We start from the raw sequence: 27,885 nt of genomic DNA on the forward strand, positions 1-27,885 counted from the left end.
ATTTTTGCTTTGATATTTTTCTTGTTTGCTCTATACCAGGGCAGCTTCACACTTCTTCACATACAACAAAATATACCTAGACGCCAGAATTTTTTTCTTTACCCTCTTACCAGTGAAAAAGCATTACACACTTCTAGCAAGTTGTTTAAATAATTATTAACAACTGTTTTATTGTTTGTGTTGTTTATTTTTAATGTTTTTGGATAATTTAGTTTAATTTTTCACTTTTTATTAAATTATTTTCATATTTTTGTTATTAGTTCGTCATCAACTCAAACACGTCGTGAACCATTTTGGATTTTTTTCATAAGTGCTGCTGTTGTTTTTGCTGCTTGTTCTTTTTCTATTTTATGTTCACACACAACCTCAAACATGTTATTGTTTGTTGTTATACCGTACTTTGTCTAATCTATTCGTCTGTCATACTTAAATTTTTATGCGTGAAAGAGAGGGAGTGAGAGTAAACGTGAGGAATATTACAAAAAAAAAATAAACAAAACGTTCAAAAACGCAACAGGGAGATTCATAAATATTTTATTTTTAAATTAGACAGAAATATAATGTGAACGATGAACTGTAAGCGACAAAATTGAATTCCAGACTTTTCCAACAAATTTGGATTAGACATAGATATTAGAAAATTATTAAAAAAAATAAATTCCTTCTGGTTGTTTATTTTAAACCTTCTTCCAAATATATTAAAATTTTAAACTTAATTTTTTAACAATACAATTTATTTTCGCCATCAAAACTCAAATTCTCAAATATTATTTTGACTGCATGTAATATAATATTTCAAATATTGAAATTATTTCCTTTAAGACTTCAAAATGCACCCAAAAACTATTTTTCCGCCTATTTTCCAACTAAAACTTTATTTGGTTTTGTTTATAAAATTTTAAAAATAATTATCCAATAATAAATAAATTATGTAGTATATACAAAAAAGTTTGGCAAAAAAGGTGTGAACGGAAATGAACATTACAATATGAAGAAAAAAAAAAATAAATTCTAGTAAATTGCAGCTTAAGCTATAAAGTTCCTTTAATATAGGTATGTATTCTTGTTTTTGTTTTATCTTATATAGTAAATAGTAGTTAGTATAAGTGTATGTCGTGCGTTTATCATTTATAATAATATATTGATGAGTTTTTAATCAGTGCCAAAATACTTTTGTCCAAAATGATTAGGAGCCACTGGATGCAGCTCTGAGGTTAAAATTTTTAAGCGAGGAAAAGCGCTAACAACGCATTTAGCCGCCATGGGTGTACAAAAAAGATTTGATAAGATTATACTACTCTCGGGAACACCATGTTCTTTAAGAACATTAACAGCCTAAAATAAAGTACATGAAAATCAATTATATTTATGTTTGTTTATATGCATTTTTTGATATATATGTATGTATTTTTAAATTATAATTACCTGTAATACCGTATTACCGGTGGACATTATAGGATACATGAGTAATATTTGTCGTCGAGCTATGTCATCGGGAAAGCGAGCATAGACTACACGAGCTACGTGCGTATCCGAATCAGATTCTACTAAAATTTTACCAATTCTTATCGAACGACAGCAATCGCGCAAACCTTGTTCCATTGCCTCGCCCGATCGTATAATTGAAACACCACAATTACCAGACTGATATTTTAAGCCATCATATATGGCACCGGTGGGAGTTTCTACGCTACAATCCGAGTAGGGCAATTGATTTAATGACTCTTCAATGACTAGACGTATTAAGCGATCTGCATAAAACTTAAAATCGCTACGTGAAGTGTTTCTGAAAGTAAGAAAATAATAATCATAATCTATGAACATGAATTTATCCACATACATGTATTTGATATACAATTTACAGATAAATAAGTACTAACAAACTGCCATAACCTGCAAGTTCCAATTTTAATATCGAATAACCTATTACAACTAAGTTGTTCTCGTCAAAAATTCAATATAAACTTTGATGTTATTCTGATTAATATAAACTATTTCTGACTAAAACTTTGCAAAACTGACAAGTCATCAGGTGTCGTTTATACCTATGTTTGCCAAATTTTTACATATTCGGGTTACGAGATTCCGCTACAAAATTAGTACATTTGATCTGAAGTTAAAACATATTAACACTGAACATAATAACAAAGTGTTTTCGGCAATGTTTCAAACCATTATTATTAGGTAGGTATATTTTTTTTTTTTTTTTTTTGAAAAATCAATCATAAAATTAAATGTTTAAAATCACTATAAAATGACTGGACACTTTTAATTTGTCTACAAACTTAGTATTATGGCCTTTGCCCTAAAAAAAAACTAAAATAAATAATAATTGCAAGCATTATCTAAAGCAAATAAACCGGCTGACTAATCTCTAACCTTTATAAAACAAAACAAAAAATAACCAAACATTTTACAATATGATTTATTATACTATACTCACTTATCCCTTATTATGGTTAAAAGTTCACCAACTTGTGCATTGCATTGCAATAATTTAAAATTTGGACCATAATGCTCGAGAATTTCTTCTGGAGATGTTATGGCTGGTATTGGTATGTTTTCATCAGCATTGTCTTCATTTAACTCAACACTTTCCGAATTTGAATGCGAAGATGAACCATTATTATTATCTAGTGAAGCTGAAGCACACATTTTTGCAATTTTTTTTTTTTTTTTTCAATTTAATTTATAATTGACTATTAAAATTATATTATAATCGTTGTTACAAAATGTATAAATAAGTACGTGAATTTCGTTTGTTTAAACTAAATTTATTTTAATTAATTGTTTTGTTTTAAAATTAAGTACTTCTGTGTTGTGTTTAATTAATAAAAATGTTAAAAACGTGATGCGTTGAAAAAATAAAAAAATCATTCATTCTATTTTGGACTTTCTTTTGTCTTTCGTTCTTTCTTTTTTAACTGCATTATCCACAGAGATGCCAGATGTATGCATAAATTAACCCTTAATGATAGGTAAGTGCATCAACAGGTGTATGACATTACTTTGTTTGAGAAATTATATTTAGTAATTATTATTTTAACAATTTATAGCTAAACTTTAAAACTAAATTTTATTTAGAATTAGAATTGTTTTCATGCAATCAATTCACAGTTTATCTTTAGATTTCATTGAATTTATTCCAAGATTAATTTATTCTTTCTAGGAATGAATTCTATGATAACTCAAATCATAAATTAATACATCAATTCATAAAAAATACTAATTTCAAATATTTATGTACACTGACACTGTAAATGGTTGAATAATTTTTTAATTCAATATGTAAAAGATTGAATTAAAAAAACACATTAAATGGGAACTGTCCGCCACATTAAGACCTGGTTCACACTAGGAAACTTTTGATATTTGTGTGTGAGAGAAAGAGAAAGTAATATCAACCATCACACACAAAACCAAAAGTTTCTCAACAAAAGTTTCCTAGTGTGAACCATGTATAATACATATTCAGGTATATCTGCGGATTTGATGTAACATATGTACAACCTTTAAAATTCTTCCAGATATTTCCACTACACCGTTTTTTAAATTATTATACATATGTATATATTTTTATAAAGCTCTTCATGGAATCAAAATTTTCTTCACTTCCTTTATCCAAATAGGAAATATTACTTTCAAGTAACATTGCTTCTCAAAAGTTAGTCAAATTTCTAAAAGTAATTGCATTTAATAATAGTGATGTTGGCTTTAAATTTTTATACCCTACACTACTATAGTGGGGAAGGTATTATGCGTTTGTGCTGATGTTTGTAACACCCAAAAATATTGGTTCTAGACCTTAAAGTATACCAATCGGCTCAGAATCACTTTCTGAGTGGATTTAGATATGTCCGTCTGTCCGTCCGTCTGTCTGTGTGTCCATTTAAACCTTGAGCGCACGCTACATTTTCTATTATGTCAACAAAATTCCGCAAAACTTATTTTTAGAACGATAAACAACGCTACTAATTTTTATAGTGATCGGGCCTCATTTGACTCTAGCCCCCATACAAATTCCCCTTGACTTTTTGTCAATTATACGTAAAAATGTTCTACAATACGGGTAAAGAACAAATAAATTATCCGCTTGTCCGGCTATACATTCATACTTGTTTTATTTTAATTATAACTAATTCCTATTAATTTGCATGCCAAACGTTCTCTCCGTGTAAACTCAAGTTCATTATCTGCAAAAAAAAACCAAATGGCCACACTATGATGAATGATGAAATAAAAACAAAACAACAAAAACAAACCTTAAACTTTTGTTGTTATTTCTCGTTGTTTCTTTTATTTTCATGATGTTAGATACTCTGGCAACACATTACTTTTGCTCATGCTTTTTCTTTTTTCTAGTTTCTTTTATCAAAATAAAGCAAAAGAAGAACAAATACAAAAGAATTCAATAAGAAAATTACGCGATTTTTTTGTCATTTCTATTTTGCGAATTAAACCGAGTAGTTGTGTGACGGTGTGTTATTAAATAAATTAGAAAGAATTTAAATAAATTATTAAAAAAGTGCATAAAAAAGCTATTAATAAAAATATTCCTAAACAATAACCATTGCTATTCTGTCGTGTGTGTGTGTGTGTGTGTTTAAGCTTTTAAGATAAAATAAGTTTGTTAAAAATTTAATGAGCATAATAAAATAATTTTACAGAAACAGGGTGTCCAATAGATTTTGCAAAAAAAAAGAATAGCAACAAAGTGTATAAATAAATACATTCAATGATTTTTACAATTAAGAATTTAAAGTGATTGTGAGTAAATTATATCAACTACTAGAATCGGCTGCCTGCACAGGGCACAAAGTCCAATTAATTTTAATATTTGCTTTTGAACAGGGTAAGTTTTATTAATAATTTCTAAATTAAATTTCTTTAATTTTATTTAAATTATATAATTAACAACTACATAAGTTTAGAAAAAGCAACAAAAACAAATAACAACGTCATAACATTAATTTTTCGGGGGCAAATCTCTGTTTTTTCAGTTTCTTATTATCTTTTATATTTCTTATTTCATAGTAAATTGTTATTGTTTTACCAAAAAAAAAAAAAAACAACAACAATTCTATACTAACAAAACAAAAACTACACCAATATTTATAAATGTGTATTAGTATTTTGGGAAAGAAATTTGTTAAAAAGAGAAATATTAGATAATTAAATAGTAAAATATGTGTGAAACGAGCCCCACAAAAATAAAAGATATAAATGAAATTAAATAAAATACAAAATTATAGATATCTATGTGTGAAGCATAAAAGCAAATAAAATCTTAAATTTAACATGTGCAGAAAATTTGTATTAATTACTTAAATATTAGTGTTTTTTATTTATACACTTACTATTGGATAAAAGTGTTTACATAAATAATTATACCGGCTAGGTAGAACTTGGAATAGTTTTGGATGCATGTAGGTATAACAAATTCAATTTTTTAAGTTATTTCACAAACAATTGTTCTACAAAATTTAATGTTTTTCATACTCTTGTTATCGCATTAAAAGCGCCTTTCAAAGACCTTTTATATTATAATAAAATAGCAACAGAACATAGCCTTTCTTAAAATTATCTAAATTTTCATTTTCTAAGAATTTCAAATTCTAAGAATTTTTGCAAATATTATTTGAAAATAGGTAAATTTTTTGAAAAATTTTCCTTCATAAGCAAGTAAAGAAATCTGAGTTAATTTAATGTTAGTTAACATAATATTGCCAACTTTTCAGTCAAAAACATAAACAATGAACAGTTGTTTTTTGCAAAATTTAACTTTTGTAAAAAGTATAATTTTAGATAAAAATATAAATAAACATTTAAAACAGTAATATTATAACAAAAACAAATCAGAAAATTGTTAATTACTTAAAATATTAAGTTTTTCTTTTTTCCGAAATCATTATTTTATTGTTTTTGTTAATTGTGTGTTCTCACCTTTAACTTAAGTTCAATTGGCAAATTACATTCAATTAAACTAAGATAATAAGGGCGGGTTTCTTACTCCTCAGTTAAACTAGGCTTAACTTGCTGATAGATTAAACTCGGAATAAATTTAGGCAGACTTTAATCGACGATTGTGTTTTTCAGGTTTAGATTTAAGTTCAGTTAACTTTGTTAGTATTGCCAACTTTTCACTCAAAAACATAAACAATGAACAGCTGTTTTTTGCAAACAATATTTTTGTAAATTTGAAAATTTTGGAAAAATGTTAAACATTTAAAACAATAATAAATAAAAGAAAACAAATCAGAAAATTGCAATTTACTTAAAATATTACGTTTTTGTTCTTCCGAAATCATTGTCTTTGTTAATTGTGTTTTCTCACTTATAACTTGAGTTTAATTGGACAATTACACTCAGTTAAACTACGATAATAAGTACCTTTACTGATAACTGAAAAATACGAAACATATATTAAACCAGTTTTAACCAAAGAATAAAGATTATCTTTACCAGAAAAACTCGCCCTAAGTAACTTTACTAACTACTGAAAAACACGAAAAATATATTAAGGGCGGGTTTCTTACTCATTAGTTAAACTAGGCTTATCTTGCTGATAGATTAAACTCGGAACAATATAAGTGGACTTTAACCGATGATTGTGTTTTTCAGGTTTAGATTTAAGTTCAGTTAACTTTGTTATTATTGCCAAGTTTTCATTCAAAAACATAAACAATGAACAGCTGTTTTTTGCACAATACTTTTGTAAAATGGAAAATTTTGTAAAAATGTTAAATAAACATTTAAAACAATAATAAATAAATGAAAACAAATCAGAAAATTGCAATTTACTTAAAATATTAAGTTTTTATTCTTCCGAAATCATTGATTTAGTTAATTGTGTTTTCTCACTTATAACTTAAGTTTTATTGGTTAATTACAATCAGTTAAACTGAGATAATAAGTAACTGTTAAGGAGAGCACAACAGACCCAATTGAGTTCTAGATGTATTTATTCGGATTTGATGTTTTGCTGATGTAATTACATCCTTCTTTCAAAGTAACTTGTAAATTATTTAACAAACGATTCACGTGGATCACTCACTGCTTTAAACACAATAATATTTTTAAATCAATTTGAAATGTTTGCAAATATGTTTTGCTAATGAACACTGGTCTGCAAAAATGCTTTTCTGGCACTTCTTTTAATTTCAATGACAGAATTAACTTTTCTGTAAGAAACTTTACGAAAAATTGTATAATCTGGATAAAATTGAGGAAAATAAATACAATTGAAACGTGTAAAATTGACTATAAGAATGTCTAAATCTATATAAATTATTTTTTTTTTTTTGTAATTTTATTTATAACATTTCACGACGAATCTCTACAAATGCTTCTCATTTTCTACCTAATAAAGCTCTATTTTAAATATTTTATTCTTCATAAGGGTTAAGAAAAATATTGAATTACAAGTTAATTCATTTATTATATTAAATGCTTTTTTTTTCTAAATGTATTTCCTAAATATATTTTTGCGAAAATTTAAGAACAAAATTCATAAATCTAATAAATTAACAATAGAAGCCATAAATATAAAAAATATAATAGACAATTGCACTAAAAATCCAATATTAAATTTCTATTGTTGGTAGTGAGTGTAGGCGTCATTGCCCTTGCACAGAAGCCACAATATCTGTATGTTTAATCAAAAAACAAAAACACAATCTTTAGATTAGAATTAATAAAAATATAACCTAAATAATGTTTATTTCCGAAAATAGAAATATACAAATAAATAATTATATTTGTAAAAATAAATAAACAACCTTTACATGAGATTAAATAAACAAATATGTACATATGTATAGATATTGAATATACATATTTGCGTATTATTTTGACTATAGAGGATTGTTTTTCTAATCCGACAAGTACCGGCAAACAATGTGTAAACAAGAATAGGTTTTGATTACTATATTTTACTCATAGTAATACTAAATAAGAAAATAACAAAAATAAAGTACATATAGTATAATAACGACTTAATAACACATTGATAGTGTAAAGCTAAAATATTTACTTTAGAAAAATAAAAAAAAAATAGTAAAATAACTTCGTTGTAAATAAACAATAACAACAATCAAGGTGATTTTAATTTCAACTAATTCAATTACGTTTACATATAAGTTTTTTTTAAAATAATGCTTGTGGTAATACTGCTTTAATTATACCCTACACCACTATAGTGGAGAGGGTATTATGTGTATGTGCTGAAGTTTGTAACATCCAAAAATATTGGTCCTAGACCCACCTTATAGTATAGCAATCGGCTCTGAGTCGATTTAGCTATGCCCGTCTGTACGTCCGTCCGTCTGTCTGTCTGTGTGTCCATGTAAACCTTATGCGCACGCTATAGGTCGCAATTTTCAAGATAATTTGATAAAATTTGGCACATACCCTTTTTTTGGTTCAAGGACGAACGCTATTGAAAATGGTTGAAATCGGTCCATTATTTCTCCTATCCCCCATACAACCGTAACCCTCTAATCGGGCCTTTAGGCTCACAATTACGTTAAATGTTTTATAATGTCAACAAAAATCATCAAAAATTAGTTTTATAGAACGATAAATGACAATACTAATTTTTATAGTGATCAGGCCTCATTTGACGCTAGCCCCCATACAAACTCCCCTTCAGAAAATGACTTGAAGGTCAAAATTAACTTATAATTACTAATAAAACGATCAAAATCTACATAAATGACTTTGAAATAGACGTAAATTCATCTATCAAAATTTATAAGGATTGGACCTTATTTACCCCTTCTCCGCTATGAGCCCTCTTGTAGAAAATCTCTTTTTTGTCAACAATAAGTAAAAAATTTCACAATAAAACAAATTAAATGCTTTATATAAAAAAATCCACAATTTTAACATACTGACTGGTGTAGGGTATCATATGGTCGGCGATGTCCGACTATAAATTCATACTTGTTTTCTTTTTGAATTTATTCTTTTGCCAACTTTATTTTTCCTGCTTTGTTTGTATTTATTTTTAAAATTTTTAGTATCCGAAAGAATAAAAAAATGATAGATACAAACTTGTTTGGACTTTGTACTTTGAAGAAAATTGATAGACGTAAAAATGTCTAAAACCAGAAACATATGTACATACATACATTCATATCCAAACAGATGCTGCAAACAATAATTAACTTACGTGACTAGATGACAAAAATTTATATAAACAATGTGAGTATGTAGGTAGGCATTTTTAATTTTAAAAATATATTTTCAAATTGATAGAAAATGCTTTAATTTTTGTTAATTAAATCCTCAAGTTGTAAGTAATAATGTTACTTATTCTAACAGTTGTCCAATAACAAAGTTTTTTATAATTTAACTAATCTAGAACAAAAAAATTTGAAAAATTTTTTAGAGAATGTATGAGTAGCACACTTTTTTATACCCTGCACTACTAAGAATGTGGAAGTTATTAACGGACAACAATTTTGGTCCTATACTCATCTTAATATATACCAAGGATCTCAGTATCATTTTCTACGTCAGCATGTGGCAAGATGCAGGTCACAATTTTTATCATAATTTCATGAAATTTGTTCCAAGGACTAAGAATTGTAAGCTTAGATCTATGTTTAACATACTAGCAGATCGATATAAAGCTCAAGTAGATGACCTTGCCAAATTTCATAATGATCGGACCTGTTTTGACTAAAGCTTCAGAAAATAACTTGAATGCCCACAATTCATTTATAAACACATACCTATATCCCGATAAAATTCATCGCAAATAAATATTATGTAAATATAAATCTATTCAGAAAACTGTAATTTATTTGCCTTTTTCAGAAAATAGTTTTTCGTTAGTAAATTGGAATCAATAAGTGCCATTTAATAAACACTACTGGTGTAGTGTATCATTTGGTCGGCCACGTCTTAATATAATTAATTGTTTATAAAATAAAATGAGTATATAAAAAGATAAAATTTGGAACAATATATTTTGGCAAGACCTTGAAATTTTTAAATACTATAGAATTAATAAATGTTTCCTTCTTGACAACTTAAAATTTTCATAAAATACAGGCAGCAAGTAAAAAATGCTTTTTTATCATTCTGGAGATAATTAACATTTCATTTTAAATATCAAAAATATAATGAATATTTAAAATTTATATAATAAAAATTTAATAGCAGAGATTCTATTAAAAAAATTTGGAATAGAACCAGTACCAAACTAGTATTTTACTATTACAAAAGTCACCAGTACTAGTTCCTAACAGTAAACTTTCTTAATGCTCAAATTAACATTGAGTGTGTTTGAAAAATTACTATTGCCATTAGTTCTAGAAGTATACTAGTACAATTGGAACCAATTGGGTGCTTTAGAACCATTTAATTACTAGTCCTTATGTTCACAAAACCTTCACATAATTAGTGATTTTTAATCCTCCTGCTTGATTCTTAGTAAAGATTACTAAAATTTTATGTTGTTTTATTTATAAAAATTCAATTCAAATAAAAAATTTTGTAAATACATTTAGCACAATACAATGCAAGTCGAAAGTTTGAAGATATTCTGATTTCTATCCGCACCACCAATTTTGATATCAGGGGTTATGCATACATATATTTTTTTGAAAACATAAAGTAGGCTCTTCACACATATGGGTTCTGTGAATTCAACATACCACCTGTTAGAGTTCCCCACAGTCATTTGTCAGAAAATGTAAATAATAAATTGAATATTTTTAATTTTAAATAAAAACATCACAAAATTAAATATGTACTTGCCCTTACTCGTCTGTATTGCCTCATCCTGGTTATTGGAGAGGTCCCTTCGGATGCACGTGGTGGCTGTGGTTCAAATCCAAAATCGAGTGAAGATAATGTTGATATAAGGACTGATGAACAGTGAAATCTATATTTCTGGATAAGTTCTCTGCTGTTGCCAGAAAAACAAGAGATACGTAAGGCGAAGTGCTTTACGAGAACACCTACCGTGTTGTCCTTATTTCACGGTGATACTTTCTTACACGTCGGTGGAAATTTTCGTACATTGTGCTGCAGATCCACCCCTTTTTCACTAATATCAGCTCTACTTGTAATATAACTAGTGGCTTTAAGACAATTATCGCTCTGTTTCCTGCAGGGATAGAGTATTAACAAAAATAAGACTTATCATCCAATTGAATTCATTCCAATAGGTACTTCTAAAATTGTTATCACAAATATTAATATACATTTTTTTATATATATATATTTATTAAACATGTTTTCTATAAACTGTTATTACACATTCTTAATAAATTCATATGTATTTAATAAATTGAACCTACCTGAAGAGAATTGAACAAGTGTTTTTATATATATTTAATATAAACAGCTCTAAGATAATGGAATTTTTTTACATTTTCCCATACATATATATGTATTTTTATATACCATAAACCCCCTATATTTATTTGCCTAAGTACTCGCTGGTTATCTATGCAAACAATATATATTTCTTATCGCTAGTGTTAAGATTTCTATTATTTAGACATATTTGATTTTCTGTTACAATTTTTATTTTCAAATACCCTATAAGCAGTAAAAAGTTTTAATTCTATATAATACGTTAATTATAAACCAGGATTAAAAGATTTTATTATTTCTTCAATTAAATTATCACTTAAAAGTGGAGTTTCTTCATTCTTCTAAATTCTTTTGTTTGAAATTGTTCAATTTGCTATCGATTTTGACAAAGAGTTGTTCTATATCTACATTTACTATTAAAAAATGCTATTTCACCAGGCCGAAGGGAGTTTTTCGTGGTATATGATCCCTTATGCTTTCTACAAATCTGATATAAAAAATATTAATTTCTGTGCTATAAAGACTGCTTTATATCAAATTGCTTTCGTTTAAAACTTTTCTAATTAGATAACACTAGAAATTTTCCATTATACATATGAAGTCCCAGATAATATGTAAATCCATTATAAATTATATATCTTGTTCCCGAAACCACGGATTTATAATACTGATATAGTGCATTGGATTATTTTTAGGTTAATAGCTTCACATTTTTTTTCTTTTTTTCGAAGATGAGCAGCAAAATACTAAAAATGTATTTTGGAAACATTCGCATCTATTTCCGTTATATGAGATCTAAAAACCCATTTTGTACATTTCATTATATGTAAAGAAGCGATCATCGTAGTTTAACTGAGTGTAATTGGCCAATTTAACTCAAGTTATAAGTGAGAAAATACAATTAACAAAAACAATTAAACAATGATTTCGGAAGAACAAAAACTTAATATTTTAAGAAAATTGCAATTTTTTGATTTGTTTTGTTTTATTTATTATTGTTTTAAATGTTTATTTAACATTTTTCCAAAATTTTTCATTTTACAAAAATATTATTTGCAAAAAACAGCTGTTTATGTTTTTGAGTGAAAAGTTTGCAATACTAACAAAGTTAACTGAGCTAAAACAATCATTGGTTAAAGTCCGCCAAAATTTGTTTCGAGTTTAATCTAACAGTAAGTTAAACTAAGCTTTAGCAGCAAGTTAAACTAGGCTTTAACTGAGTGGTAAGAAACCCGCCATAAGAAACCCGCCCGGGTTTTTCTGATAATCTTAATTTTTTGGTTAAACCTGGTTTAATATATGTTTTGTGTTTTTCAGTAATCAGTAAAGTTATTTATTATCTAAGTTTAATATAATGAATTTAAACCAAGAAAAACTTAATAAATTAAGTAAATAGTAATTTTCTGATTTATTTTATCGATATTATTATTGTTTTAAATTTTTATTTTTATTTTTTTTTTAAATTTTACATTTTACATTTTACAAAAGTAATAATTGCAAAAACAGCTGTTCTATGTTTATGTTTTGACTGAAAAGTTGGCAATACGAACAAAGTTAACTAATCCTAGATCCATAACTGAAAAACACAATCGTCGTTTAAAATTCGACTAAATTCGAAAGCGGGATTAGATCAATTCTAACCTCGGACGTCTACCATCGAATACCAGGCATTTATTAATGTGTAGAAAACTTTGAAACATTAGAGAAAATATCTATACGTGTGTAACGCTGTAAAATAAGGGACTTAACTGGCCTGTGGTTCTACATTGAAAATCTAGAAAACCTAAAATATACGATCGCCTACCTAATCACTGCACTAGCTATTTTTCAGAAGTCCAAGCAATAACAGAATGTGTAAATTAGATTAGATATTTAAGATAAAGCACTTAGATTGATATCAGATGATAAAATTAAATGTAAGAAAGCATTAATCGAATATTTACACTGATGTGTAAGTATTCGATTCCCTCTCACACTGTAATGTGGGAATTTACTTGCTTTAAAAGTCAGATTGTTCTATAAGGTCTCTTGAAATAATAGTAGAACCACAAAGATCCTATGGCGTATTTCAGATATTACCTCCCTCAAAAATACTGAATAGAAAATTCTTAGAAATTGGGGATCAATATAAGATTTAAGAACAAACATTTTACATAGAAGCACACAACAGGCCCAATAGTGGCATAGACCATCCTCTTACCAACTTAACCAAAACAATTAAAAAAATTTCATAACTAAGATACTATTGTGTTAAAAAAAATCTCTTTTAAGTCATAAAAATATTAAAAAATAAAAAATAAGTTTTATCAATTAAAGAAAAATAAGATTAAACAAATTATAATATCAAATTAATGATAAGATACAAAAAAATTTTATGCCGCTATAAAACTCAATGAAAATATAGAAACAAAAAATATCTAATTAAAAAACAAACAGTAGTAGCCTAACTTAGTCTAGTTGATAAAATTTATACAAATTTCTTAAATATAATTATTTGCAAAAAAGAAAGTGAGTAAAATAATACTTTACTCATTTTAATTGATAAGAAAACAAACAAAATGATAAGAGAGAAGGCGAAGGAGATATGGATTATCGATGAATTAAAAAAAAATACAAACATACATACATATTTATAAATTGCACTATGGACTTGCTTTTTATTTAGTTATCAATTAAATGATTTTCAAATAAACAATATTTGTTTAATAAAAGAAAAATAAGAAAAGTAAAATATTAAGCAAGAAATTGCATTTTATAAATAAATTTTGTTTTAGCATTATACATGGTCAGGGTCGAGAGAACACAACAAAAACATATTTGTTCAATGTTTCTGGTGTTTCGTTATTATTTTATTAAACAATGTATTTTAGAGCAATTTCTTTAAATTGTTAATTTTTCACTATGTGTTTATTTGAAAAAAGAAAAAATATTTTTATACATTAAGATTAATCGTTTCAAATGTGGCAAGTCATGCTAAAAAATAGCGCCCGCCAAAAATTTTATAGATTGGAAAATTTCTTTAATGATTAAAAAAAAACAAAATTGTTTTTGTTTTATATTTTATCGAATGTAAAAAAAATATATAATATGCGACAGTGTGTCAAAGAAATATTAAGACAAAAATATAAATTTAAAAGTGTATAATAACAGCTAAAAGTGCTAAATTAGTATTGGCCCACAGCAAGTTTCAGATGGCAAATTATTACTCAATACGTTCTCAGAGTCGGTTTAGTGATATTCGTCTGTCTGTGTTTATGTTGAGATCAGTTTTCAGAAGACCCTAGATATCTATACTAGATTCGAATCTTCATCTTAAAATTAGCTAAAATCCGTCCAAATAAAACAGATCACAAATAACTCGTTATGTATGAAGCAGAAATATGAAAAAATTAAAAAAATTATTTTCGAGGTACGAAGAACTAAGTACTATTTTTTGGTACTTTTCCGTTCTTCTGTAATGTGAAATTATGAAAAAATGTGAAAAATATGCAGAATATTTCTTTGTGAAGGAACATATTAATAGATATTCAGATCTTAAGTTTTTGACAACAAATATACAGGTTTTTAAGGACTGCTTTATGTACTATAATATCAATTTAACGGGACCACGACTTCGAGAATGACAACTTTAAAGAGCATATATATTTAATTTTTGAAAGAGGAAATTCTAATAACATTTTTTGAATGTACATATGTATTTTTGTATAAATTATATTTCTTCCAAATTTTATCGTTTGGTAATGGTTTTAAGTGAATTATAGACGTGAGAGAGATGTAAGAACAAAATATCATCAACTAATTCTTAATGCAGATGTATAGACTCAAAAATTAATACTGAACTGATACTTTAAGGATTAATATTTAAGGGTGTGAAGTTAAATTCGTCGGCCAGATACGTCCCACAACACATTTGTCAAATACGTTCCACATACTGTAAAATTCGTTTTCAAATTAAATTAATTGATTGCCACCACAAGTGGTAGGTTAAGTGTCAGTTCGGGACTGTCCCGTCGAACTGTTGGGTATTGTATTGCATTAATTTATTTATTTTAAATATGTATATTATATTTCGATATGTATGCAAAAAGTAAATATTTATAAATTTAATGCCATATTATTTTAAAAACGTATTTTTTTTGTATGTACAATAAATTAAATACATATTGGTATTGAAGTCACGTAAACATGTATATTGCATTTAAAATATAATATACTTACATACAGAACTACAGTAGGATGTCCCGTGGAATTCTTTTTATGATGAATACCTCTAAAACGATGAGTTTTAATGTACTAAACACCAGCAATTTATAAAACTATTTTTTCGAAAAGATCGTCAGTTCCCTACGAGCGATTGCAAATCTTGATCTCGGAATAATATGTTCAAAAAACTTTCTGAAAACTTTTCGAAATGGATGTCAAAAATTCTGTAATTTTGAGATTGTCTGCGGGAAAAATAATTAAAATTTTTGTTGGTGTATTTCTGGTCCGCAAAATGATTTTTATTGTATTATAAAGGGCACATAAATTTCAAAAAATTCTAATAAATTTTGAAATGGACTTAACCAAATAAAAAACTATTTTTTAAATATTTTTCTGTATGAGCTAAAAATTACGACAATATTGTAAACAAAAAATATTCTAAAAAAAATTTAAAATTATTTTTGCCGTAATTAACTCAAAATAGCGACTTGCTTTCCATATTTTCTTCTTAAACGGTAGCGTCGATAATCTACCTCCCTAATAATTTAATTTCCAAAAATTTTGATTCTATGTTATCAATAGAAAACTTTTAAGTATCGGTATCGCAGATGGGATACTTTTTGAAACAATTTGGTGTCTAAGAGATAGATAATGATCATCTCTCCCGCGTTACTAAGTTTCTTGCACTCAGAGAAACAAAGTAGACATTAAGGAGAATTATGAAAGAAGATTCTCAATAACAATTTCCCAGTGTGGACCGCCACTATAAAGTAAGGTTTTTAACAATCCATTGCATTCTATGTTAAATTTGTTCAAGCAAATTCCATAATGACCCTACAAACCTATAAACCTTCCCATTAAAATAAAACACAGTAAAGAGTTTTATAAAATTTTGTATGAAAATGTTATTTCTTTTCTTATTTTTTTTCTTCGATATATAAATATTTATGTACGCAAAATTATAAATGCTTTTACAAAGTAAAGTATGTCTTCTTTCAGTAATATTAGATATTAGGAATGAGTAAAAAAATACGTCAACCAGCAGTGTATGCAATATGCGTTTGCAATTGCTACTGGTACGGCTGCTGAGATTGCCACAGCACCGGCTGCGGCATGTTTAGATTTTGTTTTTCGCTGTTGTTGCTGTTGTTGCTGTTGTAGTTGATGATGATGTTGTTGTAAATTTTATGTTTTGTTGTTGTTTTAAATTTTTTTTTATTATAATTATTATGTGTTTATGATTTAATGTAGTATTTGATTCATGCTTGCATGACTTTCTTTAACCTCTTTTTTCCTCCTCGATTACCTCTTTGGTTGGCAATGGATTCTTTTCGCATGTCTCAGTATGTTTCAATTTTTTCGAATCGAAATTTTCAATGCCAGCAATGAAATTATTTTTCTCCTTCTCCTTTTCGATGGCTGAAAAGTAAAATCAAACAGATTAGATTTAAAAGATTGATTTCTATAGAAAAAAAAATTATTGTAAAATTTTTCCAAAAACATATGTCAGTCGTTAAGTACATGTATTTATTTAATTATTTGTTACTGTTATTGAGATATGTATATATATAGTTGGGAAAAAATTGTAACTACATATAGATGTCGTTGGAATACATTACTATAAATGGTATTCAAAGCAAAATCAAACAAACATTCAACAAACATCTACAGAGATCGTGTATGTAATAAACAAAATTGTAAATTCCTTATTAGGAAGATTGATTTACGGCAAGATACGTATATATGTATGTATGTACACAACCACAAATTTATACTCTATAAGGTAAAATCACCTCAATATTACAAGTATAATATTATAAACATTATTATTATTATTAGTTAGTCATAGCTGGATATTGCTTTATAATTTGTTATTACTTGCAGTCAGTGTGTTTGTTTACATTAGTAAAAAACTAAGATAATATATGAGTTTTATTTATAGATTTGAGGTCAAGATCGAACAATTATTGACACATAATGTTACATGTACAAATATACCATATGTTTTCAATCATTTAAATTTCAGATTTTTTGGCAAAATTTTGTGTTTTTTTCAAAAATTCGTAAAAATTATCCAGAGCTGAAATTGCATATTAGCTATATGTTTTTGGAAAGAACTAGTCCTAAGCTACTTCCACTATGCCGGTACCCCAATTCATGTCTTCTCAAAGTGTCGATTTTTTTCATTTGAAAATTTTATATTTAACCACCATTTTTTATGAGTATACAATTATTTTTATTAATTTTTATTTTATATATTTATTTTCGGAATATATTTTAATATATTTTTACTTTTTTCACAAAAACATTTTATTTGGCGTTTGTTTTATTAAAAAATCAATTAATTTAATTTGAAAACGAATTTTACAGTATGTGGAACGTATTTGACAAATGTGTTGTGGGACGTATCTGGCCGACGAATTTAACTTCACACCCTTTTAATATTTTGATGTTACAATTAGCAGTACAAACTCAAAATACCCTCCGCACTATTGTGGTTTTAAAAATTAAATAAAACTATGAAAAATTGTATTTCATATAACCTAGTATTTTGTTGTTTAATCGAAATTTGTTGATATTTAAAAAAAATAAACCCCCATTATCACAATTTTTATCTTAAAGTTAAATTGACAGTTTTCATACAAAAAATATTTTAATCGGTAGAATAACATTCGGTTAAGCCATAACCGTAGGTGGAGTTAACGGGGCTAAATATGTATGTAAATACCAAAATTGTTGTAAAAATACAGAGAAAACAAAACAATAAAATATGCAAAAATCGATGTCAAAATCTTTGATTCGAAAAGAAAACAGCTAAAAAGTTATTTTCAGTTACTGTCTAAAAACATGCATTTGCATAGAAATCCTTGCCCTGATAATAAAGAAAGAACAAGTATTCTTAATATAACACAATTTCAATTATTACTCAACATAGATGATTTCTTGTCTCTACACCTTATTTACAAACTTATTATGTTCTCAAAATCAAGTCGTGTGCACGTGAACAAAATATATTTTTAAATTTTTTTTAATATCTTCTAAACGCCAACATCTTGCAGTTATGAGTTATTTAAAGAAAACAATTTTTTGATCATATTTCATTTTGACTATTTGGCTTAAAGCCATGTATATATGTATTTATAAAAAATATAGAAAAATATATATTTTTCTATGGTCACTCAGCATACATTTCTTAATTGTTTAATTGAACTTGTAAATGCAATAATTCTTAACTATTAATTAAATTTAAAATAGAAATAGAAAAAAGAAACTGATTACAAAGTCTAGTCATTGTTATGGTAAAATAAAAAATTTAAGTATGATGTGACAACTATGCATTTGTCAACGAGATAAATATCTATTTAAGGTGAAGAATACAATTTTATTCATTGCACAGTGCCACATTTGCCCAATCTCGATCGGCAAAAGTTCATATTGACATTTTATATTGACAAATGTGAACTAAGACTTCCATTAGCATGGACACATCGGAATAAAACGATAACATGTTTCTTTATGGAGAAGAAACATTTTTACGGCCGGTTGCAACCCGAAAATCATCTAAAATGGAATTTTTTTATCCTTTATTCATTAAATTTTGCAAGGAAAATTTTGATCCCTTGAAATTTTCATTTCCTTCGAAAATTGCTATTGTGAACTTGTTGTGAACAATTCATTCACAATAGTTGATTTTGTATGGAACAGCTGTTCAATGTTTACAAAATTCCATCAATAAATGGCTTCGATTTGTTAATGCATATTTTTCCATACATTACAAAGTATATAAATTGCACATTTTGCTTTAAATTGCATATATTTTACATATTTCTAACATTTTTATAGCATATTTTTTTAATTTTTCTTGAACAAATTATTTTGATTTCTCTGTATTTCATATTTTTACAACAAATTTGTTATTAACATATTTAGATTTTTTAAATAAATATCAGCAAATTTTAGTTTAACAACAAAACACTAGGTTCTATGAAATACAATTTTATATAGTTTTATTTAATTTTTAAAACCACAATAGTGCGGAAAGTATTTTGAGTTTGTGTTGCTAATTGTAACGTCCAAAATATTGGTCTTTAAAGTATCGGTTCAGTATCAATTTTGGAGTCTGTCCATCTGTGTCTCCATATAAAAGGATAACTTGATGAAATTTTGTTCTTACATTCATTCACCAAATTTATTAGAATTGCTTTCCACTTTCAGATATTATTATTTACTATTTAAAGTTGTTTCTTATATATAAATATCATTATCAAGGGTGTAATTCCGTTTAAGTGGTATTACAGTACACAAAGCAGTCTTAAAAACCTGTATATTTGGTGTCAAAATCTTAGGATTTGAATATCTATTAATATGTGCCTTCGCAATGAAATATTTTTTGGTGCATAGGTATTTTTCACATTTTTAATGCATATTTTTCTATTTTATAGTGCATATTATAGGCGCATATTTTTAATTTTGTAGTGCATGAATATGCTTGCCCTGGTTATAACTCTATGAAAAGACCACGTCTTTACTTTATTTACTGGTTTTGATCTACGTGTTAATTAACCGCCTCTATTGGTGGTGAGTTTCTTTTAAATTTTATTATGAAGTCTGTATTTCTAGACTTATCGTATCAGAATGCACTAAATCTAACACTGTGCATTTGTTGAAAAATATACAATAAATAAATTTAAATTGATTAATTTAATTAAGTACTTCTTTGTTCATGTATTTTTTTTAACATTATGAATAACATTTTTTTGTGTCGTAGAAGCAATTTCATAAGAATTTTTAGAAAATATTGAACATATTATATAATAAAAAATTAAATCTATATAAAAACAATCCATAGAATATTTTTTTTAGTAAAATACATATTGTTTACTTAATATTTATTCTTTAGCAGCAAAGTCTAGGAAAACACAATCTTCAATACCAAGATCATGTAAACATTTGAATCGCAGTTTTATAAAAGCTTCAATTAAAATCTTTATCAACTTTTTATAATCTCTAATTGTAGAGCTTTTTAAACTTTTTTTATTGCATACATTTATAAGTTTCAATTATTGATTTTAACAAAGATCACTTATAGATCATTATCGTCCAAATTTTAAATATTAAAAATTTTCTGTTGCGGAATTCTTTATAAACTTCAGATATGAAGCATTCAAAAAAATCTTAACCCTTAAATGTCTGATAAGACTGAAAAGCTCGAATTTGTAATTTTGATACCAATGACTAGTTTTTTGTTCTTTAACTGGGTACTTTTTGAGTTTTCATGTAGAACGTAGAGTCCGTAGAGAACATATAAGATGTGGACTTTTTGGTACTTTATCGTACTTCAAAACATTCAGAGTCATGTGTAAATAAAAATCAGTAGGAAAGAATTTTTGGTAGTTTTTTCGGTCCATTTTTTTAAAATATTGGGCCTAGATATATATAGGTTCCTGATATATGATTTTTTGATATTTTTTTAAAAAATATTGAAGGTAGAAATACAAAAATAAATACATGTATACAGATTAAAGAACATTTATCATCTCTGACCATAATTCTTTCATACACTGAAAATAATCCATGCTCAACTTTTCGAAAAAAATTTCGTAACTTCTATTTTCGTAATATTTACAAAAATTTCGTGTATAATACGAAATATTATTTAATAAAACCCTTTTCTATTTTTACGAAAGTACGAAAACCTTTCGTAATATTTTTTTTCTTAAATTTTAGCGAAATTAAACATAATGATATTAATTATATTATGATTAAATAAAACTACAACATTTTTATAAAATTTAAGAAAAAGTATAATATTATTCACGAATTATTTTCATAAAAAATAATGAATATAAATTTTACCATATTTATTCAAAATTCCCTTTTTTCAATTTATGTAAATTAATTTTTTCAAGAATATTTTGCATTATACAAAAATATTTCGTACAATTTCGTATATACTACGAAAGAATTTCGTGGTGCGAAACAACGAACGATTCGTAAAATGTACGACATTTTTCGTATATATATTAGGCATGGATTTTTTTCGGTGTATGTATTTAATAATAAGTCGTAGTTCATCTATAATCTTTTATAAAGTCTCAATCACAGCATTTTATAAATCTCTCCGTACACTTTAGTAGATATTTTTAAGAGAACAAGCCCCTTTTATAGCATTCATATCTTTTCATTCGATGTGAATAAGTATTACGTATGAAAAAAATGTTGCATTTATACATATTTTTGTATTTTTAATAGTAAACAAATGTGCTAATATTGATGTCACGAGTTGTTTATTAATAAGAATAAAGTTTTTAAAAAAACAAAAACACATTTTATGAGATAATAAGAATGCATAAATATATTTAAAAAGTGTGGATTTATTTTTAAGTTAGACGTTAATAAGATTGATCCATTAATGCCTGTTATCAGTGAAATTAATACGTAATCTTATAAATTTTTTTTAAATTTGTTTATATTGGGTCGTCACTTTTCGGAAATGTTGTCAAACTTAAGTATTTGTATTATTGAAAAGTTTGGTCAGCAAATATGTAGTTTTAGAAGAGAATTTTATATTATTTCTTTTATTAATTTCCAGCGAAAAAAGTGTGGAAATTGAAGTAGAATTTTCACCACAAATAACATACTTGAAGTACTTCCAATTTCGGTGAAAAACCTATGAATTTTACATTAGCATGTCATTGTAGAGATGTTGTTCATTTTTGACAACTATGAACTACATCCAATCTTATTCATAGATGCAATAAAAATCCCATATTTGGATGTCAAAAATAAACCGACTTCGTTCATGCTTATGTTAATTTCATTGGTTTTTCACCAAAGTTTAATGTACTTTGAATATGTTATTTGTAGTGACTTTTCTACATCACTTTCCTCACTTTTAACTGGGTTTTCATTTGTAAGGAAATATTTGTTTTTATTTGTAAGGGATTATATGATTTATAAAAGTGAATAGTATGTTATCGCCTTGTTAGATGTGACTAAGGGCGGGTTTCTTACTCCTCAGTTAAACTAGGCTTAACTTGCTGTTAGATTAAACTCGGAACAAATTAGGCGGACTTTAACCAATGACTGTGTTTTTCAGTTTTAGATTTAAACTCGTTAACTTTGTTAGTATTGCCAACTTTTCACTCAAAAACATAAACAATGAACAGCTGTTTTTTGCAAACAATACTTTTGTAAAATGAAAAATTTTGAAAAATGTTAAATAAACATTTAAAACAATACTAAATTTAACAAAACAATTCAGAAAAATTCAATTTACTTAAAATATTCAGTTTTTGTTCTTCCGAAATCATTGTTTTATTATTTTCGTTAATTGTGTTTTCTCACTTATAACTTGAGTTTAATTGGCCAATTACACTCAGTTAAACTAAGATAATAAATAACTTTACTTATAATTGAAAAACACGAAACATATATTAAACCAGGTTTAACCAAAGAATAAAGATTATCTTTATCAGAAAAACTCGCCCTAAGATATAGTTTTTAAAGTATGAAATCAATTATTTTTCCTTGGTTAATTTATAATCATTTCTCGTTAATCTCTTTATAGTCTCCAATGAGCCATCTTTTGGAGAAACCAAATATTGCAATGCCCATTAAGACAACTAGTGGTCAATTTTCCACAGCTGCCGCCGCCGTCACTACTGCAACTGCTAATGCCAATTTAAATACAAACGCCGTCAACACAACCTCAACAAAATTAAACAATGACTCTACGACGATAGCATCTGAACAACAGCTACAGCCAGAAAATGATATTAAAAGTCCTGAAACAATAGGTAAACTTATAACAATCTATATTGTTTATTTACTACAAGAATGGCAAATCCTGATTTTTTTTTTTGCTGACTCGAAAACTCAAATTTTTAAAAATATTATATAAATCAAAATTAAAATTTATTAAAAAACATCTTTACCTGTACTGATTTAATTTTTCTAATCCATTGATTTGTTTACAAGTTATTTAAAAAAGTGATAGTCAAAGTCTAAGTCCTAAGAACGACTTTTTTTGGATTATGCCAATCTTGTAGTAAATGAGCGATATAATAAATTTTGTTAATGGTGAAAAAATTCTTTAATCTGTAACAGCAAATACTTATCAAACTGTTATAGTAAGTTTAACAGCTGGTGCAGTAGCAGGAGCTCTGGCCAAAACAACAATAGCACCTTTGGATCGTACAAAAATTAATTTTCAAATCAAGTAAGTTTAAAATAATAAAATTATAGTTATTAGTCTGAAATAGAGATTTTTATTAACTTCTGTTTTAGATATTTGCATAAAACAAAATTTTAGTAAAAGTTTTTAACTCTGAAACAGTTATGATTTTAAAATCTTATATTTTTTCAAAATTTCAAAAATTTTCCAGCAAAAATGTACGCTATTCATTGAAAGGTGCCATAGAATTCCTTAAACAAACTCATGCCAAAGAGGGTACACTGGCGTTATGGCGTGGAAATTCTGCTACCATGGCCCGTATAGTGCCTTATGCAGCCATACAATTTACGGCTCATGAACAGTGGCGTAAAATATTACATGTGGATAAAGACGGTACAGAGTAGGTTCAATAAAATTGGCAAATTAAGAATTGAAAATTATTTTGAAATTCTCCATTTTTTTCTTTTTAAATAAATTAAAAAAAATAGCACTAAATTAAGACGTTTTGTGGCGGGCTCTTTGGCGGGCATAACCTCACAATCATTGACTTATCCTCTGGATTTGGCAAGAGCACGTATGGCTGTTACAGATAAATATACTGGTTATAGGTAAGTTGAAGAGATAAATTGAATGATCTTATATTTCAGATGAAACAAATGAAAACAAATTCTAGAAGTGAAGGATGTCTAAATTGACATTCCAAAATCAGAAGAGTTGTTGTTGTTGTTGTTATAGCTCGAATGTTGCCAATAGCTCTTTTATGGGGAACATTTTTCAAGTAAGACTAGGATCGTTGTAGATAATTATCATGAAAATCTGAAGAGTAGTTCTCTTCGCACTAGTTCAACAACTTTTTCCTTAAGAATAAGTTCGATATTATTCCCGGATATTATTTAATAATGTTCCTTTATTTAATTTTTCTAATAGAACTCTGCGCAGTGTTTTTGTTAAAATTTGGGTTGAAGAAGGTCCTCATACCTTGTATAGAGGATATTGGGCAACAGTTTTGGGTGTAATACCTTATGCTGGCACCTCATTCTTTACCTATGAAACTTTAAAACGTGAATACACGGGTAAGTTTTTTATTTGCTTTTTTTTTCAAAAGTTTACTTCAAACAATGTTTATTACAGAAATGACTGGCAATGCTAAACCAAATACTCTAGTCACTTTGGCATTTGGCGCTGTAGCTGGTGCTGTTGGACAAACTTCCAGCTATCCTTTAGACATTGTTCGAAGACGTATGCAGACAATGGGTGTAACCAAAGATGGACACAATAAATATCCCACCATTTATACAACATTAAAAACTATTTATAAGTAGGTCTTTCACTACATTTACTCTTTTTCTAATTATTTACAAATTTTGTTTTTTTTTCTAGGGAGGAAGGCATTAAGAATGGCTTTTATAAAGGTTTAAGTATGAACTGGATTAAGGGACCCATTGCTGTGGGCATTAGTTTCTCTGCCTATGATTTGATTAAAGAACTATTGCGTGAATTATTCCATTTGAAACGTGGCCGAAGTCTGACAACAGTTTCCAATTAGATTTTATTATGTCTGTTCTAATTTTTTACACCTCCCCTCAACACCCCTCATTGTCAATACTATGTTGTTATTTAATTGTTTAATTTAAACGCCAACAACTATATCTTAGTTTTATTAGTTTCTTAATTTTTAATAAGAATTTAGTCCTTGTTAGAAAAAAGAAAAGCAAATTCTAAATTTGTTTTAGTTAGGCTTTAACCAAAAAAAAAACAAAAGTTTATACATATAAAAAACAGTCGTTATTTCGAGGAAATCTTAAAAAATAAAGTTTATTTTTTATTCTTAGAATATTTTTTTTATATCATACGAAAATTTAGGCTGTACAAATTGGTTTTATATAAATTTTGTTAAATTTTATTATTACCTTATTAAAATTCTGTTTCAAACATGATTAAATTTGGTTCCTGTCTTATTTTCCCCCCTCTTTTTTATACGCCTTTTTTTATAATTATAAAATGCAAACGCACAATATAAGACAATAAAAAATTATTTACTTGAAAATGAAAGATTGTGAAATTTTGTTCATAATATAATTAATAATATAATAAATAACAAATCTGTATATGTAAAGGAACTCATATAAAAGTCTTGCTGTTACAATACAAACAAAATAAAAATTTCGTCTATTATATAATTGTGATTAAGAATTTTTTTCTATAAATTTGTATAACAGAAAGAATAGTGTGGTAATAAGAGGAAAAAAAGAAGAAAATAAAATCAAAACTTCAAAAGAGAAAAATCAACTTGTGTATATACCTATATTAAATAAAATAAAAAAATTGTTATGAAAATTTAATTCTTATAATTTGTTTGATTTCTTAGAGCGGATTTCTTACTCATCAGTTAAACTAGGCTTAACTTGCTGTTAGATTAAACTCGAAACAAATTTAGACGGACCGATGATTGTGTTTTTTTAGTTTTAGATTTAAGCTCAGTTAACATTGTTAGTATTGTCAACTTTTCACTCAAAAACATAAACAATGAACAGCTGTTTGTTGTAAACAATACTTTTATAAAATGGAAAATTTTGGAAAAATATTAAATAAACATTTAAAACAATAATAAATAAAACAAAACAAATCAGAAAATTGCAATTTATTTAAAATATTAAGTTTTTGTTCTTCCGAAATCATTGTTTTACTATTTTTGTTAATTGTGTTTTCTCACTTATAACTTGAGTTTAATTGGCCAATTAATCTCAGTTAAACTAAGATAATATGTAACTTTACTGATAACTGAAAAGCACGAAACATATATTAAACCATTTTTAACCAAAAAATTAAGATTATCTTTATCAGAAAAACTCGCCCTTAATAATAATAAAAATAAGAATTTTAAACTGTAACTTTAAAATTGTTGTTTCGATTTTATTATCGAATAAGCCTAAAGTAAAAGATTTGACCTTTTTATTTGTTAAGTTAAAAATCCACTGGTAAGGCATTGATATTAATATTTCGATTTTCCGAAATATTAATATCGATTTTCGATCCTTTACGTTTTTTTTTTTACCAAAATGGTAGACTTCGATTTTTATTCGATAAAAAAGTTAATTGTTTAAATGCTAATGTATATAACCCCGATTTATATAACCAGTAAATAATAAACGTAAGTTCACACTTATCAAATATTTAACGACAGCCGTGACCCCTTAAATTATCGACTTTTTAATTTCCTTTCAAAATGAATGTGATTCATTCCCAAGAAGAGAGAAACCCTACTTTAAAATTACTACTTTTTAATATTTTTGTTATTAGTTTCGATATAAAATATTTGATAGGTGTGAACGTTTCATAAGTACTTGAAGTCGATTTTCGACCTCCAACAATTTAAAAATTTGAAATTGTTGACTTCCCGACTTTGTAAAATACAAGCTTTCCTTATTACGACTTTCTTCGTTTTACATATTTCTTTTTTTTCGACATTTATTTATAATGTTGACTTTTTCACATTTTTCATTTAACAAGCAAGTCGCATTAGATCGGAGATGTTTTTGTTTGTAAAATCATGAAAACAGCATTTTCTAATATACTTTGATATTTAAACGCCAAAACGATGGATTTTTTTGATTTTCCATACGTAAAAAAAGTCGAAAAGTCGACTTTTCGACTTTTTGCATTTTATGAAAAGTTGACTTTTCGACTTTTTTCATTTAATTAAAAGTCGATTTTTCGACTTTTCGACATTTAATATATTATAAATAGTCGACTTTTCGACTTTTTCCGACTTTTCGACTTTTTTTCTACTTTTTCCGACTTTTCGACTTTTTCCGACTTTTCAACTATTTTCGACTTTTTCCGACTTTTTTCGACTTTTCGAATTTTTCCGAAGCCAGAAGCGTAAATTTATAATGTTGCCATTTAACATTATATTATTATTATTTGTTATTATTATTAATAAAAAAAATTATTTATATTTTATCTATTTGTTGCAATTTTTGAGATTTTTCGACTTCTTTCTATTTTCCACTTTTTCCGACTTTTCGACTTTTTTCGATTTCATTCGACTTTTTCCGATTTTTTTCGACTTTTTCCGAATTTTCGACTTTTCGAATCTTTCCGTCTTTTTTCGACTTTTATTTACAAAGTCGACTTTACTACTTTTTTCATTGGAGATAGTCGAGTTATCGACT

At 26.7% G+C, this 27,885-nt stretch overlaps 2 protein-coding genes and 1 long non-coding RNA gene across 5 annotated transcripts; 1 reads left to right on the forward strand and 2 right to left on the reverse strand.

Annotated features, from left to right (window-relative positions):
* Positions 1-15: 15 nt before the first annotated feature.
* LOC111679070 (uracil phosphoribosyltransferase homolog) lies at positions 16-2,729 on the reverse strand. Its single transcript, XM_023440560.2, has 3 exons — positions 2,444-2,729; positions 1,426-1,786; positions 16-1,335 (listed from the first exon to the last, which is right to left on the reverse strand). Exons 1-3 carry the CDS (start codon positions 2,653-2,655, stop codon positions 1,153-1,155), a joined length of 756 nt encoding a protein of 251 aa, XP_023296328.2. The 5' UTR covers positions 2,656-2,729; the 3' UTR covers positions 16-1,152.
* A 1,686-nt stretch (positions 2,730-4,415) lies between these two features.
* LOC111679065 (mitochondrial coenzyme A transporter SLC25A42) lies at positions 4,416-26,052 on the forward strand. Of its 2 annotated transcripts, none has more exons than XM_023440554.2 (8): positions 4,416-4,852; positions 23,105-23,333; positions 23,668-23,755; positions 23,922-24,110; positions 24,199-24,318; positions 24,638-24,783; positions 24,842-25,028; positions 25,091-26,052. In XM_023440554.2, the coding sequence occupies exons 2-8, from the start codon at positions 23,111-23,113 to the stop codon at positions 25,254-25,256; spliced, it is 1,119 nt and encodes a 372-aa protein (XP_023296322.1). In that variant the 5' UTR covers positions 4,416-4,852; positions 23,105-23,110; the 3' UTR covers positions 25,257-26,052. The 2 variants fall into 2 exon arrangements, with proteins under 2 accessions (XP_023296322.1, XP_023296320.1); XM_023440552.2 differs by having other exon boundaries at positions 4,420-4,852; positions 23,644-23,755.
* On the reverse strand, positions 10,452-27,171 carry LOC124419497. 2 transcript variants are annotated; one of them, XR_006940650.1, is made up of 3 exons: positions 27,055-27,171; positions 10,774-11,119; positions 10,452-10,667 (listed from the first exon to the last, which is right to left on the reverse strand). It is a non-coding gene; the product is annotated as an uncharacterized LOC124419497 (long non-coding RNA). The 2 variants fall into 2 exon arrangements; XR_006940649.1 differs by lacking the exon at positions 27,055-27,171 and having other exon boundaries at positions 10,774-11,286.
* Between the last annotated feature and the right edge of the window lie 714 nt (positions 27,172-27,885).

Source organism: Lucilia cuprina, chromosome 4 (genome assembly GCF_022045245.1).
Source record: "Lucilia cuprina isolate Lc7/37 chromosome 4, ASM2204524v1, whole genome shotgun sequence".
Taxonomy (NCBI): domain Eukaryota; kingdom Metazoa; phylum Arthropoda; class Insecta; order Diptera; family Calliphoridae; genus Lucilia; species Lucilia cuprina.